The following is a 21,795-nucleotide window of genomic DNA, read 5'->3' on the forward strand; positions in this document are numbered from 1 at the left end:
TGAGGTGACCTGTGATACCACATCATCTCTACACACAAACACATCAGAGATCTTCCTTTGAAGGCTACTTACTTTGTTAGGACACCACCAATGCCAGGAGTCCAAGGACCATGGAAGCCTGACTTACATGTACCGCTCACCTGCGAAGCTGTAGTTATAGCAACCAAATTCCCAACTGGACCCAGCCACCGAGCTCCCTCTCTAGAGAACAGTACTGCTCTGAGGATTGGGTATCACATCAGAGTATGGTCTAAATGATGCTAAAATCATGTTAGCTTTCCAAGATGAAGATGCTGTGTACTGGGGCAGAAAGTACAGCTGATACCCAAAGGGGGAATGTTTTGGTATATCCCGCTGTATCTTTTAACATATTTTACCCTATTCCTTTAATTTATATGTCTACCCTATTGCAAATTTAACACAGCATATATTTACATCAAGTGCCACTAAACTCTCCCTTCTATAGCATCAACTCTAGTCAAACCAAGCTCACATTTGTTTCAAGATGTATTTGCCTTATTTGGAACTCCTTCCCAGCGCTTCCTTAAAATCTTTAATATATATGTTTACCTTATGTGTGTGTGTGTGTGTGTCCTGGGAATACTTGGACTTGAGTCAACCTCAGGTAAAACAAGTGGAAGTTATAGATGATGTAACAGCTGAAGGAGCAAGGCACAGGGCTGAGGAATAGATGGGTCTAGTAAAGAAAGGTAACTGACAAACTAAGAGAGGGTGAGAGAAACTAAAGAGGCTGCTGGCTGTCTGTTCCAATATCCCTTCTCCTCTTTCGCCTTAGAAGGATATTTTTATGTTATTATTTTCAGGGGCATAATTCATCTCAGAATAAAAGACTACATGCCTCAGGCTCCTGGGCGGCCAGAAGCAGCCATATGACCACACCTGGACAATGTGATGTGAAGAGAAATGTTGTTTCAAGGATGGAAGTTAACATTTTTGCTCGTCTGCCTTTCCCCTGCTTTTGGCTCCCACTGCAGACATGATGGCTGGAGCTTGGCAGCCAGCCTGTGCCCTGAGTGGACGCTGAGTGGAAGCTATGAGCCGAAAAGAAGGATGGGGACCCAGGGCTGTCCTGGCAGTGGACCTTCAGGGTTCTCTTACGGGAGAGAAAAAGTAGCTCCTGCTATGCTTATGCAATTGTTTTATGCAACCAGTATTAATAATTTCACTGTAATTAATACAGACGGCGAATGAACGATACCCAGTAAGATGCCGTCTGCCCTTTCCCCTCTCCCACGCCCTGCACGGATGACGCGGTGCCTCCACCCCAGGCTCCCTGGACCTGTCCTTCCGACACACTGCAGCCCCGTCCCCTCCCAACTCTTCTCCTCTATACTAACCTGACTTCCAATAAATCATAGCTTATTACAAGTGATTTCTAAAAGGGATTAATTAGCTTAGCATAGTATTGCTAAGCTCCTTTTTAAAGTGATTTTTCAAAGGTCACGTTAAAAATATAATCCTGAACCAGTACGATTCAACGAATATTTACTGAATGCCTGCTCTGTGCTAGGCACCGGGGAAGCAGAGATGCACAATACAGCCCAGGCCTTTAAAGACTCTCACAGCTGAGAAAGCATGTGGTTTTCACAGGTGAAGAGGGGTGAAGTGGCCGTCCCAGCAGAGGCAGCAGCCCGGCAAGGTGGGCCTGAAGACGTCCTGAGCTGCCCTGCACACCTCGCTGCAGAGGCTGGGTTTTATCTGTTTGGTGGCTGAATGTCACTTAAGCTCCTTAGGCAAGGGATCAACAAGCAAAGCCTGAGCTTTTAAACGCTGATACGGCTTCATACGGAAGCAGTCCTGAGGGCAGGTGGGGAGGTGCTCTGACAGAGCAGGTGACAACTTAACAAAGGCCCTGGCGGTGGTGACCGAAGCAGGTGGCTTGACAGAAAACAAAAAAACAAAAAGCAATTGTCAGGAGAGAAAAGAGAGGTCAGAACTGAAACTCAAAGAAATTTCTAGAGTACGTGATGAGCTGTTTATGAAGCCATCAGAGACAGAAGCAGCATTCCAGACACGCATCCTCAGTCCCAGGGCCTGGGCGCACCCATCAGCCCTGCTCCCCTGGCCCTGTTACTGCATCCCTGGCAAACCACAAAGCCAGCAGTGCCCACACCCACCTGCTCCACACCTGCCCCCAAACACCTGCCAGGCAGTGGGCGGGACATAAATAACCACATGTCAATGGCCACTGGTATTAAGTGGGCGCTCAACACTCCCTTTGTTTCACCACCTCCCTCTCTGTCAAAACCCCTCAGCGCCCACCGCTGGGATCCCACACCCACCCATGGGTCTGCAGCTCTGATCGAGAGCACGTAAAAGGGTGCAGCGCTCGCACCCTTTCCAAAGCCAACACCTGCCCTGTCGCAGGCTTCACCCACTTGAGCAGCAAGCCCCCTCCTTCCTGTACGAAGCCCTCTCTGCTGGGTCGCTCCCATCCACCCACAAACACGCTCTGGCCTCTTCTGAAGAGACAAGTCCCCCTGGACCTCCAGCCACCACCCCGCTTCCCCACTCCTCTTCACAGGGAAATTTCTGGAAATGATGCAACTTCTCTTTCTCCAGTGCTCATGTCCACAGCGAGCTCCACCACGTGACTGAGACGGGCTCACTCGGGCCACCTGTGACCTGCAGCTTGTTAAACCCGAGGTCACGTCTCCAGTCTGGGGACACGCAGCAGCGTCTCCGTGTGTCAGCACCACGGTCCAAGCAGGCACGTGGAGGCTCGAGTACATCTGCAGGGTGGCCGAGTAACACAGAAGGAGACGCATATAAACACCAGCAGGGGAGCCACTCGGGACAGAGGTCAGGACAGAAGGGCTCATTCGTATGAACTAAGCATCAAGCTCCCTCAAAGAGACACAACCAGTAGCCGAGGGTGAGGTTTGATGCTGGACGTCAGTTCCAGGCATTGTGCTCATCACGGTTCATCACCCTTTAGGCAAACATTCTCCTAAGATATGAAGGTGTTCGGACACTCTCCCTCCTTGGGATTAGGTATAACAGATTAATATTTAAAAGAACAACACAGTCCCCATTTACTCTCGGTAACTCTCTGTTTAACTTAATTACTTAACCTATGAAGCAGAATGCTTTGGTGATCTGATACAGGTATGTCAGCTTAACTGCTGCTGGGCTGGATGCGGAGGAAATAACTGGAGAAGCTTGAGGGAAAAGAGTCAAGTCCCAGAGGACCAGCTGTCACATTCTCTCTCTCTCTCTCTCTCTCTCTCTCTCTCTCACACACTCACATACACACACACACACACACACACACACACACACACCCCTTTATGCATGCAGGTGTATATTTTAATCCAATTATACATTCAGCTATACATATGTATATGTTTCCATGTGCAGATCAAATTGAACATTTTTAAGTTAAAAGTTAAAATAGAAGTACACTTCTATGACTCCATGCCTAACCAACTATTTCATTAACTGGCCAATGACAGGTCCAATCACCTGCTTCTCCAAAACAATGTGATAATGGACTATACAAAACAACAGCTGAGATAAGTAGTTCCTATTAGCCCTTACTCTGCTGTTAATTCACTCACTTTAGGTCACTCCAAATAACCATTAAACAAAGTCTTATGGCTTCTCTTGGAAGTAAGGGAGGGAAGGAGGGAGGGAGGATGTTTTCAAGAAATACGAGAAACTTCTAACAGAAAAGAAGTATAAAGAAAACTAGAAAAGCTTATTATCACCTCATTTAATCCTGTTATAAGTTACTGATATCTCCCCAGGTGAGAAGGTATCTTTTATCTTTTTTATCTCCTCATTAAAACTCAATGAGGGGGCTTCCCTGGTGGCGCAATGGTTAAGAGTCTGCCTGCCAATGCAGGGGACACGGGTTCGTGCCCTGGTCTGGGAAGATCCCACATGCCGTGGAGCGGCTGGGCCCGTGAGCCATGGCCGCTGAGCCTGCGCGTCTGGAGCCTGTGCTCCGCAACGGGAGAGGCCCACATAACGCAAAAAAAAAAACCAACAAAAAAACGAAAAAAACCTCAATAAGGCAGTTTTCAGATGATTCAGTTTTTCTTTTGTCTTTCTATTTTTCCCATCCCGTCTTCCATAACCACGCTTTCCCTCTGAGCTTAATCTGTGCCGCCATTGTTGGGATTTTGCCAACACCTGGAGGTAAACCTCACCTGTAATGGACAATTTCCAGAACCCTGATCCCCGCTTCTCTTCACACCTTTCGGACACATGCCCAGTAAGGGCGCCCTTCCATGACACGCGAGTTGTTTTTAAAATGCCACCGTCCATCTCCAATAAGGCATCACATGACAAAACAAACTTGTGCCCTTTCCAAGAATATGATATTCTTATCCTATACAGCCCTTTACGTGGAATAAAGAATATTTAATTGTGCCTTCAGTCCCTACCACAGAGACACAGAATCATTCTCCCACTGTTTCACCTTCTTTCACTACTGAAAACAACTAGCAAGTTCTCAGAGCAATCAATTAACCTACCATGTAGCACGGGCAAGCAGAAAGGAGGCCTGCGATTTTTCATCTCAAGTAGCTCATTGTTTGTCATGTGAGTCAAAATGAGAATGGTATTTCAGCCTCTCAGAACTGATTAGTTAAATGTCTTGTTTCCCCACTTACCCTCATCATAGCTGCCAGCTCTAATTTAAAATGTGATTATCCAGAGTACCACGGCATAATTTTAATTTTTAAATTGTGGGTGTATTTGGTATCGGCGGCGGAGAAGCACTCACCGTAGGTGGACACAGCTACCGTGGTGCAAATCAATGCTGCACGCCCTTCTCCGACTTGTGCCCATGTTATCAGAGACCTAAGGGACCAGCGGCCCTGGGCTTTCCAGCCACGTGATGCAGGTTTGTAAACTGGACTCTCATGAACGGCACCATCACTGATGCTTGGCAACTACTCCACGCCCGAAGCGCACGTCTATTCCAGACAAACGATCCTCCTCTCGTGGCCCTACCTGAGCTCCTACTCATCTCTGCACTGGCGTCCTTGACTCCTATTTCCGTGCTGTCACTCATGTTCTTTACTATGTTCAGATTTCCTTTCCAACCACTGCCCCACGGTCTAAACCATCAACCCAACTCAAAATTCACTTCCTCAAGAGCCACCCTCGACTACCATCCACAAACATTAAAATACCCCTGTCTTTGAGGGGATTTTGCCTTCGCTGTGGCCTTTGCTACACCGATTCACAATGTACCGTTTAATGACCCCTGGGCAATTTTTTCATGTTGCACATACAACGGCCTTGTCTCCCCAGCCAGGTAGGTACTAAATTACCTGCCCGCAGGGAGGAGACCACCTTGCTTCCATGCAGACACCAGAACTCAGAGACCAAAGAGCAGGGCTTCCTGCAAGTTTCAACCAAAGTTGGAAATAACATGGAAATATGCCTCAAAATTGGAACTCTACCAAACCTACTTCAGAATGAGATAGAATAACCCATAAACACGAAAAGGGCCCGTGAAACAACCCTAAATTTTGATGGCATTTCAATGTTCAGCCATTCCCACGGACAGCACTTTGCCAGTTACAGAACTGATCTCTCACGCCACATGTAGCGTTCAGACTGCTTTGCCTACTAGGTCTGCCGCCTGACAAAACCGGGTACCTAGACCCTAAGGCCCATGCATTGGAAGCTTCGCCCCTCTGTAGAGGCCTTTGTCCCCATTCCCTCTGGCTCCTGGCTTTAATTATGAACCTTCTCTTGGCATCTTCCAGGTTCCAAGGCTTACGGCTAGTCTGGGCTTATCTTTTCCTTCAGCCTTACAGGCCCTACCCTGGTACTGCACTGATATGAAGGGGAAGAGACTGCGTAATGATTGCTCTGAATGTGAAAAATAGAGACAGTTTTTGACTGTCAGAGCAATAAAAATATTATCTATTTATGATTAAATATGGTGTGCATGATCATTTCTATTAAAAGGACTTCCTTGGAGGCCTCTATGATAAAATTGGATCTACTGAGAAAGTCAGATTCAATGTTTTAGTAGGAGTGTTTTTTTTTCTTTCAAGATTGTGACTAACATAAATTCAAGAAGAATCTGTCTAACAATAATGCTTCACATCTAAAACATCTAGTGTACCGGTTTTTTTGCAAATAAGTATAAAACTGATTGCTATATTGGTAGAAAAAGATTCCAATTCTATGAGTTAATATGCACCTAGGTAAGGGAATTCCCTGGCGGTCCAGTGGTTAAGACCCTGCGCTTTCACTGCTGAGAGCCTGGGTTCAATCCCTGGTCAGGGAGCTAAGAGCCCGCAAGCTGTGTGGTACAGCCAAAAAAAAAAAAAAAAAAAAAAACCACTTAGAGAAGCTATTTCCTTCTCTAATAAACAACCCAAACAGCAAGTTGAAAGTTTAGAAACACAGTCTGGGCCTATCTTTACTACCTAAATTATTGCATAGAATTATCAGCCTTTCAAAGAAGTCAGCAGCCAAAAAATAACATTAATCCAAGTTACTATTCTGTGACTTTGCTATAAATAGGCTTCAGCACTGTAGAGTGGGGCACTTTTGAAAGTGAGAAGATTTAAGAATATAATAATTTCTATTACAGTTCCTTAAATACACTGATTTAGAGCACAATAGGGCAATAAACATTATTAATATTTTCCTGCCCATTGTGCACAGAAAACCAAATGTTCTTTTAAAAACGATTTCTAAACCTGCACCTTCAGCTAAAATAATTTTCCTCTATCAATTCCCAGCCCCAATGCTGCTGCAAATGATGCCTTTGAAAAACTTTGGGGGAAAAACACCTTCTTCAAGACACTTCGCTACCCTCTGCCCATCACTGTCTTAAGACACCAATCTATATACCACGACTGTGGACATCAACAGCAGGGCACAGCCTGCACCACAACTGCTAACTGCTTTGCTTACAGGCTTGGAAAAACACATACCGTTTCTACCATTTCTATGTTCATCTATGGCCAGTGTCCACTCTGGCCTTTTCCTAAATGAGAATGAGAATAACCTCTGCTGCACTGCTACCTCGCCTTTGCTCACCTGCCTTCTGCTCATACAAAGACACTGAATTGTAACAACGGCATTATACGCAACATTGTAAGTGACATGACAGCCACCTGTGCAAATATCCATGTTTCACAACTCGGTAAATTTCTAATAGGTTTACGGTAAAACTCATAAGACATCATCTTATCACTGACATGGCGTGGACTGAGGCAGTGAATAGGTTGTCACTGATGGTCACAAAGGGATTCATAAGCTCCACAAATGTTAAAAATCTCACCAAGGAATAATAGTCATGCTTGAATAACCAAAATACAGAACAACCTTTATCTGTCTAAAAATAAAAACAAAAACATAAAATGCTGGCCTAAATGTCAACTGAGGAATTCAATAAAGCTCATGAAATCTGGAAGCCAAAGGGCAGATTTTCTGCAGTGTACACCACCCTTCCTACTGGATGATATCACATGTCAAGGCAATTTCATGAGAATTAGTCAAAAATGTGAAAATGTTGTCCAAAGTGCTTTGATCCAAAACTAACTGTTCGGGGTAAATTACCCGTCAAAATGAGTTGAAACTTTCAAGAGAATGGTCAGGTTACTTATTATATATACGGATAACCAATTTCCAGGCTAACATGAGGAAAACATGGTAAATGGAGAGAGTCATCTGTGAACTAGTTGTTTTATAAAACCAGACTGCTACTAACACCTCATCCACATGACGCTTTAATCAAATCTCAGTGTTTCCTGGAGGAAAATACATATGAATCACTAATGTTAACCTTTAAGGTAGGACCAGCAGAGGGCCCTTCTTACGAAAACAATCTCAGGACTGTCCCTAAGGCAACATCTCCAAAGGAAACAAATAACTCGGACGCAGCAAAGGTCACCAGGCACAACGTGAAGAAATAACCTATAAATAGCGCTGGCTTGTCGTTCAGTCAGAAACACCATCTCTTCTTCACCCCATTACAGCCCTGACTCGCTGGCATTTGACAGACAGCCAGAGAAAGAGTAATGCGTGTCATCTTTGAAAATAATTAGACGTGGAAGCCAATGTATTCATTAAACAGGCCTGAACTGCAAGTCCTCTTTCTTGTAGAACAGCAGTTTTCTGAACACTGGGTTCCCGTTCTACAAGTTAGGACAAGCTGTCACTTGAAGCTGATGATGGCTGGTAGTCAGGAAAGATGGCCACAGGCTCCTGTGCTGTTCTGGGGACCTGGTCTATAGATTTCATTTGTACAACAGACCTTGTATCACGACGTCGCTAACCTCGGTTCTCTCTAAGATGCATAAACTTCAAATCACATTCCTTATACCATTATTTATAATAAAAAGGATCAAAAACTTACTCTTTACAATGATTAATCAAACTGTGGAAAGTTCAAATAACTGAACATTAAACAGACATCCTAATACATAACAAGTAAGCCTTACAAAGAGTTTTTGACACTAATGAGTCAAGCGGATACATACTCTTTAATTGAAATTAGCAAGACATTAATAAATTGTTTATAAAGTATGTTCTTAAGTGTGTAGAACACATACATGTAAGGCTAGATGGGAAAAGACTAGACTATTAAAGGATGATTACCTTGGATGACAGACTTCAGAGGATATTTTTCCTTACCTTTACCTTTGAGCATTTATATAGTAATTATCATTACTTTTTACATTAAAATTATATGTAATTTTTAAAACATGCCTCTGCTTAAATATTACTTGCCTCTACCCACCTCCAAGTTTGGAAATAGAGTCAGAGCCCCCAGAAATAGAGCAAATAGTAGGTCCTGTGTTTGAAGGAAGAGTGTTCTATTCAACTCCTCTGGGAAACAGAATCCCTGAATAACCGGACTCATTCACAGGGTCACACACCAAGCCTCCCAGGCAGAATTCGAGGATGGACAACCACCCACCAGCCTACACTGCCAGAGCTTCCTCGGTTATAAAAAAATGCAGGTAACATCTTGCCAAAAATGCAAAACCTCATTCTAATCGTGAGTACATCAGACAAAACCAAATTGAGGAACATCATACGAAACACCTGGCTCTTCGAAAATATCAAAGTCCTGAAAGATAAGGAAAAACTGAAGAACTGCCAGTGACTGGAGGGGACTACGGAGCAATAAAAAAATAAATGCAAGGCGGGATCCTATAGAGGATCTTGGAACAGAAAAGAATGCCTAGTGGAAAGTCGGTGAAATTCAAAGATCTGTAGATTAGTTAACAGTACAGCACCAAAGTGAATTTCCTGGTTTTATTCATTGTACTATGGTCACACAAGACGTTATAATTTTAGGAGAAGCTGGATGAGGGGGTATATGGGAACTCTACTGTTTTTTTGCAATTTTTCTGTAGGTCTAAAATTAGTTCAAAATTAAAAGTTTAAAAAAGAAATGCAGGTAACGACCATACCTACCTCAAACGACCGTCAGGAAATTAAATGATTTATATATAAATAAAGCTTTCCAAATGATGCCTGGCAGACAGAAAGCACTACCTACCAAAGCCTTAGCTACTGTTCCCTCATCATTTTAGTACCACTACACCTACGACTTCTGTTTACGACTACGACCAGGGCTACTACCATCCCGTAACTAGTGTTACTGCAAGAGCAACAAACAAACAGGCAATGGCTCTTCCCTCCCTCACGTGGCCATTCTCCAAGCAGAATAACGCCTGCCGAGCTGATCTGGAAGGAGGAGGAGAGTGGGGAGGCCTGGGAACCACGCCAGAGGCTTCTCCCATCGGAGACGGCACCTCGGGCCTCCTTCCTGCCACCCGGGCCCATCCCAGCACCTCCTGCACCTCGGCAGACCGATACAAATGACCTCTCCCCGTCTCGCTTACTCTTTTTACAAAAATTTCTAAACCACATTCTTCACATGTCCCTGACCCATTCTGAATGATTTATCAAGAATGCATCTTAATATTTTTATGAGAGAGTTAGGTTATAGAAGGTGGGGAGTGGAGGGGCATAGATTGCTATGCTGTAATAAATTTAGTCAATTTATTTACTCAGTAATTTTAAATAAAGATACTTAATCAGTTTAAATCTTTAGTCAAAATAAACATACTTAATTGTGAAACACACACAATGAGGGGGAAAAAAATCACTCCCGAAACTCAGTGGTTCCAGGGACCCGCAGGAACCCGCACGGGGGCAGCGCGTTGGTGGCAGGGGAGCCCTGACCCTCTCTGGCCACAGCCGCTTGGAACTAGGTAACCGCTGTGCCGGCCTGGCCCCCCCAGACTGTGGCCTGAAGATCTGAAGAAAAGACATGAGCACGGCCGTCAAGTGGTGCAAGCTTTAGGGACACAGGCCATAAACCAACAGTCAGCATCCAGGAGCCAAAGTCCCAGGGAGAACGTCCCCAGGGGTGACCTAGTCCCTGGTTTCTGTTTCTAGTCCCACGTGGGCCCAGGGAACCCTCTCGGCCTCTCTTTAGACGTGTATGAGACCCCCTGTTACGGAGGCAGTTTTCATTCCCTCTGAACACACGAGTCCTCAACTAGCTGGGTACGTCCACGTAACACGTCACCAGCACATCCTTTGTCCTTTCCCTTTGTTAAAGAGGTTGAATCAGTGTTTACAACATAGAAGAGTCCTTTCTTAAGATTTATATACCAACACCCCAAGGGGCTGCCTTGCTTTGTGTCAGTAGAACAGGAAATCCAACGAGAGAGGAATTCGGGAAGAGAACTCATTCTGCAAGGATTTCAAGCTCCACGGAAACTCTACTCCAGAACGTCTATCCAATACCTGCTTCGTGGCAGAAACATGGATTCCTTGATGAACACGGAACCAGAGAGAAGGATGTACCAGCAGGTCCCAATATCATCAGGACTGAAAAGAAAAGATAATAAAATCAGATGATTATCTCCAACAAAAAAAATAAAAATAATAACATACAAAGCACACAGTATTCATGTTACTCGTAGAATCCTGAAGAACAATGAAATGTCACAAAACACACACCTAAAATACCATTCTTCAACTACTGGAATTAAAAATTATTTTTCACACCTAAATAAGCTAAAGATATTTATCAGCATACTTAAATGTTTTAAATGTTCATTAGACCTATATAGCACCTACCATTCCAAGTTTTGGTTTTTAGTTTCATTTTTTTGAGCTGAAAATACTTTCCCTTGCTTCATAAAACAAAAATACAAAGAGGTAAACAGCGGACCTGAGTTTTCCCACCCTTTCCCCCGTCTCCCAAGCCCCGACATTTCTCCACCACACTCGCTGGCATCTTTCAGAACTTCCTCATGCACACACAAGGATGGACATACATTGTTACCCCTCCACCCTCCTCTTTTTACAGAGAAGATGGCACACACTACAGAGCTCTTTCCTCTGTGCTAACGCAGAGATCTTTCCGTCAGGAGACAGCTGTCTTGTTAGATGTGCCTTATTTGACTTACACAAGCCCCTACACTGCTGCTCATTTCAGTGGTTTCTCGTGTATGCAGTTATTTTAAAAGAAAATGAAAACTGTGATGAGTAATCTTGTATCTACAGGAGTTAACCTTGACTAGAAAACTAGACCTGTAGCTGCTGAGTCAAAGGGCACAGACACTGTGACTCTGATAAATATGGTCGCGGTGGTTAGTTAGTAACTTATGTGCTTACCACCTTCCCACGGCCTTGCAAGTAGAGTCTGTCTATTTATTTAACAAATGTTTAACAATTTCAGGATGAAGTCTGTTCTAGGTGCTTAGGATACTTCAGGAAACAACAACAAAGATCCCCACCCTCATGGAACTTGTATTCTGGTGGGACAGTACACATAATAAACAATAAATATAATAGATAAGTAAATAACAAATCCATGCTCTGGGAATAAGTTACCATAGGGTAAGGAAAATAGGGGTGGGGTGTTATAATTTTAAACATATGGTGGACAAGTCTCGTTGAAAAGAGCAGATCTGAACAAAGGAAGTGAGCAGACAATGGCTCCCGAGGGACGAGGATTCTCGGCCAAGGGAAGGGAGATGCGTGCAGAGGCCACAGGCCAGGCAGCTGGGCAGGGTGGCCAGCGGTGCAGCTGAAGCGAGGGCTGAGGGGTGTTCCTTCCCTGAAGCTGTCTATCACACTTTGGGGTTTTTGCCAATCTGCTCGATGAAAACTGCTTTTTAGTGTACTTTTTTTGGCAGCGTTGGGTCTTCTTTGCTGCGCCTGGGCTTTCGCTAGTTGCGGTTTGCGGGCTTCTCATCGCAGTGGCTTCTCTTGTCGCAGAGCACGGGGTCTAGGTGTGCGGGCTTCAGTAGTTGTGGCATGCGGGCTCAGTAGTTGTGGCATGCAGGCTCAGTAGTTGTGGCATGCGGGCTCAGTAGTTGTGGCTCGCGGTCTCAGTAGCTGTGGCTCACGGGCCTAGTTGCTCCACGGCATGTGGGATCTCCCCGGACCAGGGCTTGAACCCATGTCCCCTGCATTGGAAGGTGGATTCTTAACCACTGCGCCACCAGGGAAGCCCTCTTAGTGTACTTTTATTTTTCTTCTTTATTGTAAAAGCACCCTTTTTTCTTTTTTTTTTTTTTGTGGTATGCGGGCCTCTCACTGCTGTGGCCTCTCCCGTTGCGGAGCACAGGCTCTGGACGCGCAGGCTCAGCGGCCATGGTTCACGGGCCCAGCCGCTCCGCGGCATGTGGGATCTTCCCGAAACGGGGCACGAACCCGTGTCCCCTGCATCGGCAGGCGGACTCTCAACCACTGCGCCACCAGGGAAGCCCCCTTTTTTCTTATGTTCATGAGGCTTACCTCTTTTTTTTCCCCTGTGAAATCAGTTCACAACTTTTAGCCAATTTTCTATAAATCATGAGACTTTTTCTTATCTAGAAGCACTTTATACAAATTAGCATTTTGAAGCCATGAGCTGTGACAACCTTTTCCCCAGTTCACTGCTTCTGTTTGAACTTTATCATGATTTTGCCATGTCTTAGTTGTTTTATTTTATAGAGGCAAGTTTATCAAATTTATTAGTCAGGATACAGGCTCAGCTACTATGAAAACAAGCAGAAAGCCCGACACAGCAGTGGCCGAACAATGGAGGAGCCCATTTCTCTCACACGTGTAGTGACAGCCTGGTGTCGGGAACCCAGGCTCTCTCCCTGTGTGGCTCGCTCACCCCGGCCCGTGGCCTCCATCTCAGACTCTAAGGGGCAGCTCCTAACCCACACCTGTCCACATTCTAACCCCTAGCAGGAGGCACACAGCCTACCCCATCTCTTCTACTAGGAGAGCCTGGAAGCTGCAGCCCAGCAAACCACATGGGGGTTGCAAGGCAGTCTTCCGCAACCTTTGCCAAACCTTTCTACTCTTTTTTTCCTTTTGGCACATGGATTCCAGAAGTTTCCGAAGACCACCAAATTCTATTTAAAATTCTGAATAATTAAGTTATTTAACACACTAATCAATATCACCTAATCACTTTCATTGCTATCTGCTTCCAGAGCAAATCAGCAGCAAGTCACTGCTTCCTCCCAAGCCCAGGCTTTACCAATTTCACAACTGCTTAGTCCTCAATAGCAAAGCCTCAAGAAAACATGAAGGAAAATATTGTCAAATAGACTTTAGTTCCAACGAAACCATCAAAGTAAAATGATTTCTCAAATGAAAATGCAAAGTACTTCAAAAAATAATTTATACCCCTTTCTCTCTAGTGTTTAGTCATGAGCTTTTGCAATCAACAATCATTCACCTAGGACTTCCCTGGTGGTGCTGTGGTTAAGAATCCACCTGCCAACGCAGGGGACACGGGTTCGAGCCCTGGTCCAGGAAGATCCCACATGCCGCGGAGCAACTAAGCCCGTGCGCCACAACTACTGAGCCCGCATACCACAACTACTGAAGCCCGCGTGCCTAGAGCCCGTGCTCTGCAACAAGAGAAGCCACCGCAATGAGAAGCCCGCGCACCGCAACGAAGGGTAGCCCCTGCTCACCGCAACTAGAGGAAGCCCGCGTGCAGAAACAAAGACCCAACGCATCAAAAAATAAATAAATAAATAAACAAATAAATAAATTTAAAACAATCATTCACTTAGCTTAGGGGGAAAAATGTACTTGTCTTCCTTAACATAAGGTGACAGCATTATTATTCATTCTGATTTCTGTCAAGTAAAAATGTGTTCTGTCAGATGCAAAAATAGTTAAAATTTTTTAACAAGTAATAAAACACTGAAATAAAAAGAAGGAAAAAGGAATTATCTTGTAAACTTTTAATCTGCTCTTGCACTTACCATGTTCCCTTTATCACCAAAAGATTGGTCAAGAGAAATGAAATCTAGTAGGAAATCAGGGTTGATCACCACTAACTAGGCATGTGAGCAGAGCTGTACAGAGGCTCAGTAAACACAAATAATGACCATCCTGTAGTTGTTATCATGGGAAGCACAATAAATGTCACCATGGTCCAGATGAACTGTGACGCAGAGAACGTAACAAACATTCCCTGGCTTTTTAGTTATTCCACATCTGTCCTTTTTGAAAGTAAAATTGCTATGGACAAAACTAACACAATGTTTGTAAACTCAGCTTTCCTGGAGCTGATCATAAAACACGCGTGAAGTAAAAGGCAACCCATGTTCAAAATGGATAAAACACTTGTGACAGCAAACATTCTGGCCCCCTGAATACCCACCCTACAATTAGGGCTGACTCTTTGTATCAGGAAAGCCTTGGCAAAGATTTAAGGAAGTGAAGAGAAGAAACTGGTCCCCAATCTCTGTCACTTATTATAATTTCATTTGCCTGTTTCTTTCCCTTTTCCAAAAAATTCAAATCTTAACTCCCAATAGCTGTGTTTGCTGGTGGAGGCATCTGCAGAGAATGACCATTCGAACACTGACTGGATCTGGTGAGCATTTACTACCTGCCACGCCAAATAAGACAGTCATGATGTCTTTATTAGTGAGTTGTCTCTTTTGAAGATTCATGTCTTACAAAAGCAAACTAATTAGAACTAAGAATACAAAAACAATGAGTCTCATTTTAAAGATGCTCTGGAAACAGCTGTAAGCTAGAAAAACATACACCCTCACCTTTCACACCCACACCCCACAGGACTCAGGTTTGGTTTCTGTTCTGAAAATTCCTCGTTGTGAGATGCCACCGTAAAATCTGTTTTACTCAGTCTTAATCGGCCAGAAAAGTCTCCTGACCTCATCTGAAACCACTGTGCTACCCTGTCCTCCTCTCATGTATAATTACGCATCAGGCAGGCAGTGTTTCAGCATGAGGCACGACCCTTCCCTTCAAGGTCTGCAAATACGCCCCTTCTCACAGGGCACCTGTCACCTGTGGGGCTCTACAGGTGCCAAGCGATGACTGTTTTTTAAAAGAAAAGATGAAAAAGAAATTACCTAGCAATAATAGCATCAAACTTGTCTACACTTAGAGGGGAAGCAAAATGAATCCGAGATCTTGCTTGCAGACACACTGGCAATGAAGCTGGCTAACAGAAGACTGATTAGTATCATAATTATTATTATTCATATTACCTAGGACTAATACTGAGACTTGATTCTGTCTAGTGGTCCTCAAGCTTTAACGTACACGAGTCCCCTGGGATGCGAAGTAAAAATGCATGTTCCCAGGCTCTACCCATCCCGCCAACACCCCAGTACCTGATCGAGGGTGGGAGACCCATCACGATGCCGTCTAAACAAACATCCCAGGTGATTCTTATGCGTGGGGGCTTGTCAAGTTGAAAAACCATGAGAAAAACTGTCAAGAAATCAAGCCCCAACTGGAACAAATGGCAGGGGGAAAAAAAAGAAACAAAAAACTACAACTCTGTCAACTGTCAATACAACTGGTTTCATTCACTAACGTCATTTTAATTTTTCTCAAATAGTTGTTTTATGTTTTAAAACTATGAGCTAAGGAGTTCCATCAAGGGTTGTTGAAATGGTAAAAGATGAATTTCGGAATGACTCTAACTGACCATTTCCAAGTAACTTTAGTCTTTTTTTTTTTTTTTTGCGGTACGCGGGCCTCTCACTGTTGTGGCCTCTCCCACTGCGGAGCACAGGCTCCGGACGCGCAGGCTCAGCGGCCATGGCTCACGGGCCCAGCTGCTCCACGGCATGTGGGATCTTCCCGGACCGGGGCACGAACCCGTGTCCCCTGCATCGGCAGGCGGACTCTCAACCACTGCACCACCAGGGAAGCCCAGTCACTTTAGTCTTATATCACCAGTAACAGGTAGAGGAGAGAAGCCTAAAGATTAAAGGGGTACATCTAGCAAAATAGGACTTGCCAATCTCTCCCATCACCAAAGTGACACTTAGAGACGACCTGCAAGTGTTAGACGGAGCTAAGAACTCCAACGGACAAATGATTTGACTCCAGCACTTCCCCATGCTACAGCCGGCAAGATGAAGCCCAGGGGTACAACACGGCCCTCTGCAAAGCTCCTGTTCTGATTACATCCACAGGGAGGAAATGAATCAAGCCAAACGAAACAAAACAAGCAAACAAAATATAAACAGTCCATCATAAAATGATCAATGTGCCGTGCAGTGCGATCAGAAAGAAGGACCCTGAAGCCATCAAGACTGTCCAGCCCTGCTGCCCACTCCTCCCAGGCTAAACCAGAACGTCAGGTGCAGCCTGGGGACGAAAGGAAGAGGGCAACGTAACCTGGTCCCACTCTCTCCCGCCTGCCTTGCCTCTACTCCTCAGCCCAACCCCCCTCCTGGGAGGCACCTGCCCACCTTCTAAGTCACCCCACACCCCGAAGGAACGGCTCCAACACCACTTCCTCAAAAGGTCTTCTCACTTACTGTTTCCCACACTCCAAAATGCGTATCCCCATCTCATTTAGCCTGTTCTGTGCTCTTCTCTGTCGATTTCTCATCCCTGAGCTACCTAGGGGTCTCCCTCCACCTGCACGGAGGCTCCCAGCAGCCAGGACGGGGGGCTGCAGCTCGTGGGAACGGGGCGGATCTCAGCAGCATCTGCTCAGGGAGCTGAGACCAAGACACACTTCCGCTTATAACCCTCAGTTCCTGGACCGGAGGAAGCCCAGCCACACTAGCCAGCACCTGGAAGCAGCAGTTTGTTGCCGAGCAAAGAGCAGAGGTTTGGGAACACACATTCTTTCACACCAGCCATGTGGTCCTGGTGACGTCAGCCCCTGGGGTTCTGGTCCCCCAACTGTAAAGCGGGGATATCAGTCCCTGTTCACAATGTCACTCGGATGTAATGACACAGTATGGATCAAGCACCTTGCAGAGCAGGGACATAAAACACTGCTTCTCTTCCTCTCTTTCCCTCCCTCACAACCCACCCTGAAGGGGTCAGCCTGCACCTTTACTCTCTGCTCCGAACCCCAGCAGATCCTGGGCTTCAGACTGCGCCCTGCTCAGCCGTCCTCCACCTTCTCCTCCACCTTGGCCTCACGGCCTTTGAACAAACCTGCTGTTCCCACTCCTAAAGGGTAACTTCTGCCTCATAAACTCATCACTCACCCTCTGAATTCCAGGTTAACGACCACTTCCTCTGAGACACGTTTTAGTATCTTCCAGATAAAGTGAGTCCCTCTCTCCTGGGTTCCCAGACACTCTGGACTTGCTCACACAAAGCAGAGCGACAACATCATTGACCTCGAAGCCTTCTCCCATTAGCTCTGAAACCCCTCTAGCGCCCCAGTACCCCCAGCAGACACGCTAGATAAGGCTCGACTGGCACTCAGACATTTTATTAACCAATGCGTTAACAGCTGAATAGACACCAACTCAGATATGGTGTTAAAAATGACTGAAGGTCAAAGATGTGAATTTCAATTGACCAGGGAATGGAGAAACGAAGCGAGGCTTAAAGAACGTCCTCAGCAATACCCTAGAGGTGCACAGGGTGGCAGTGTCTCCCCACGAAAGGGCTGCGTGTGCAGCTGCGCGGTCCCCGTTAACGAAGCCGGGGGAGGAATGAATACGAGGAACCAAGTCCAAGTTGACAAGCGGGCTGAAAGGATAATAAGCTAATACACCACAAGAAAACAAATTAAGTCAGCAAAGGCGATTATGTGAGGGCAAGAAAGCAACTTGGGAAAAAGCGACTTTATTCAGTTGTTAATACAATGTGAAAACGTAAGTGGAGCCCAGTTGGCCAAAAGGCTGCGGGGGGGGGGGGGAGGGGCTCTGGGCAAGGACACACGTGTCCTAGTGGACGCGGAGCTGACACCTCCTGCCGGCCACAAACCGACACCTAACCCACGTCTCTGCGTGTGTGTTTGCAGGGGGGCGGGTGAGTCAGCCAACAGAAACTGAAGGAATGGTCCCCATGCAAAAAAAACCAAACAGTCTGGGACCAGAAATCAGTGCCCAAGGAGGGCGTCGCGGGTACGGGAAGGGGTTCCTCCCGGTGATTAGACGAGGGGCAGCACAGCGCTGGCACGGCACAAGGGCCTGGGGTAGAGGGCACCCTGCGGCGCTGCGTGCGGGCGACAGCAACGGCAGCAGCAGGGCCAGGAGACGCACAAGGCGGCAACCGCGCGGGAACAAGGGCGGGCAATACGGGCGGAAACGCCCAGAAACGGTGGAGAGGACGCCCACTCAGGGAGAGGTGGGAGCAGGCAGCCGCGTGGGCCAACAAGCACCAGGGCTCGGGGCGGTTTAGAAAGAGAGGCTGCATTCTATTATATACACGACCCAGATGCCACGCCACCTCCAAACAACAAAGCCGGAGGCACCTGGGAGAGATGGGAACGGGATTCTTACCACCCGGGCCTACTGGCTCCACATCTTGAGCTAAGAAACCAGATGGGCAATAGAACGAGGACCATCCAAAGTTCCACGAAGTAAGTGGAGACCTCTAGTAAGGAACCCAGAAGGACAGCCACCCGTGACCACGGCTAGGAAAGCACCCGTCTCTTTCTCTGTATCTGCTGTCCCAGCAACATCATCCAACGGAAAGATAAAACCAGAAAACAGAAAGTCCTCCTAAATTTCTCCCTCTGCACAAACCCCCATCCCATCCTGTGGGCTCCGCCCAGAAGCCTCTGCTGAAGTTCGCGGCCCCGCTCTTGGTCCCCTACACTGTCACTAGACTCCTCTGACCGGCACAGACTTGTACTCTCAAAATGTACAGTTATGCCGATAACCAAAGCAGGAATAATTTTACCTGTTGACAATAAATTACCCTCTACCCCTCTCCTGGGAATCCAGCAGTTGATTCGGTAGGACGTGGCGAGCCCCTTGGGACAGAAGCCTGTCCAGCCCTCTTCCCACCCTAACGGCTACTGCAATGGATCTGAGCCGGATTTCCTATGAACGAAGTGTTCCAGGGCTTAAAACAGAAGTCCTAACAATGGCCACCTTACAAGATGCAGATGGCTTTTCAGATACACAATAACTGTACTCTTTTTCACAAATACATTACATCACTTCTGCTACTGGGTTTATCAGAAAGTTTAATAATTTTTTTTCTTGCTCCTCTGATGGGGCTCTAAGCTTTAAGCGCAAAGACAGAACATGTCTTATGTATTTCTGTATCGCCAACAGCACAAAGTAAGCTCACAAGAAAAGTTAATGCAACATGACAAGTGTGGGCCCTGACAACACCAGGTCACGGTCAAAAGAAAGGTGAAGTGCACACACCAGCAGGATGTACTCAGGCATAAAGTGTAGAACGTATGATAGAGCTCTACGGAGAGTTAAAATGTACATTTCTGACGTACAGAATAGCAATGCACTTCATAATATTTAATCACAAATTCCCACACTTATGAAAACAACACATTTTAAAAGTGGAGGGTAACTTTTTGTTCCATTTCCTGAAAGTTCTAAATTGTAAGGAAGTTACTTCACTTTTATCACTTAAAACTCTGAAGGAAAAAAGCATCATTTTAACATTAAGTTTTTCAGAACATTCTTAGCCTCCTCTCCATAAATTATAGGGGCTTAGACCAACAAACAGGATAAATCAGTAACATCAATAAAAACTCTGAAAACTGATGGAAATACTGAGGCTATTTCAGCTTTATTTTGAAAATATTTTCTTTTGAATATATTAAAATAAAGTATTTTGAGAATATTTTTGTTTTGAAAAAAATTAATATTTTGAAAATATGGGGGATAAGTGGGCATAATTTTTTTTAACTGTGATAATTCACTTAACAAGCAGAGGGAACAATATAAAGAACAATACTAAAGAATTAGTAAAGCCAAAGATTCTATAGACTCACTGTGCAGTCATTCTTAAATTTATAAAATCCATTTTAAAAATGAAATGAGGGCGTGATGTCTTGGGAGTTATGAAGTTACTCAATAAACTTATTTCTGAATGAAAGAAAAAAAGTCACTGCAGATTACATACTTAACAGCAATCCATCAAGCAAAGATTCAGCTAGACTGAGGGCAGAGGGCTACACCCAAGGGCTCGACAATTTCTCAAATTTAAGAGAGCAGCCAAAATGAACTCTTCTGAAAACTACCAATCGGTCACGAAATTAATTCACAAATCTGCATCTTTCAGTTACACACTGCAGTTTCATTTGCACGATAAACCTGTCCCTCTTCTACAGAAAACTAGCACCCGAATTGCTAAAGAGAACTCAGACATCCAGAAACTGACCAAATTCGCACCAAATCCGCCCACCCACTGATAAGGTCCCGGGTGATGGGAATGGCACTACCAGCTCACAAGCACCGTGACCCGCAATGACCAGAAAGCATAGGGAGAGAGCTACACGTTACTATAAACACCTATAGTTAAGAGGAGTTCAGAGGTTTTTATTCACTAAGTAGTTTCACAGAGAATTGATAGAAAGAACTGAACACCTAACCTGCAGTCGGCTGTTCTACCCAGAAGTTAGGCCATAAAGAAGGTCTTTTCCTGCTGATCTAGCAAAGGAATATATCCCTTGAAATAAATGCAAAAAATAACAGAGAACAGACAAGATGCAAATGTCTGTGCTGGGCATGGCACATGTAAATCTGAACTAAACACAGTCCCTGCCCTGATGGAGTTTACAGACTAAATACATTTGTTAATGTTTTTATTTTACTACTCCTTGACTCACCACAAAAATAAAACATTTTCATTCAAAGACTAACAGTAAATATAAAAATATCATTATTGGCAAGAAAGCTTAAAGTACCGCCATATGTACGTAAAACAATCTTAAGTCTATTTGTGGGTATGCGCGTATCCACGCGTGCCTACTTGAATTGACATACTTACACAGAGCACATGTGTACATCACAACACACCAAGCTCAGGGCTGAGCATCTTTATCCTACAAGTCTGTGCAGAGGCTAGGTCTTTAGAGGTGTCATGCCTTCAAGTCAACGAAAACCTCAGGTTTCACCTTTTCTTTATACATACACACAAGCACAGTAAACTTATGGAAACGTGGACACTCCAAATAGTGGTTACATATTGCTGGGGAAGAAAGGAAGGCAGATTTGAAGTATTTTGTCTCCTGAGGGAAAATAAACAAAAAAGCAAAGCAACCTAGGTAGTAGATAGTGCTTTTGTAAAAATTTTGTTAAAAGACTACGATGTAGGGCATCCCTGGTGGTGCAGTGGTTAAGAATCCGCCTGCCAATGCAGGGGACATGGGTTCAAGTCCTGGTCCGGGAAGATCCCACATGCCGCAGAGCAACTAAGCCCGTACGCCACAACTACTGAGCCCGCAAGCCACAGCTACTGAGCCCACGTGCCACAACTACTGAGCCCAGGCGCCTAGAGCCCGTGCTCCGCAACAAGAGAAGCCACCGCAATGAGAAGCCTGCGCACCGCAACCAAGAGCAGCCCTCACTTGCTGCAACCGGAGAA

The 21,795-nt window shown here is 45.3% G+C and overlaps 1 protein-coding gene across 1 annotated transcript in view; it reads right to left on the minus strand.

Annotated features, from left to right (window-relative positions):
* RAPGEF2 (Rap guanine nucleotide exchange factor 2) overlaps positions 1-21,795 on the minus strand; it is a gene marked incomplete at both ends in the record, with an annotated part of 245,323 nt that overhangs the window by 131,058 nt on the left and 92,470 nt on the right. The window contains one exon of the mRNA XM_079727404.1: positions 10,771-10,854. Within this exon, the coding sequence (XP_079583530.1) occupies positions 10,771-10,854 (84 nt within the window). The remainder of the gene's footprint in view (positions 1-10,770; positions 10,855-21,795) is intronic.

The sequence above is a fragment of the Hyperoodon ampullatus genome (assembly GCF_949752795.1).
Source record: "Hyperoodon ampullatus genome assembly, chromosome: 1".
NCBI lineage: Eukaryota > Metazoa > Chordata > Mammalia > Artiodactyla > Ziphiidae > Hyperoodon > Hyperoodon ampullatus.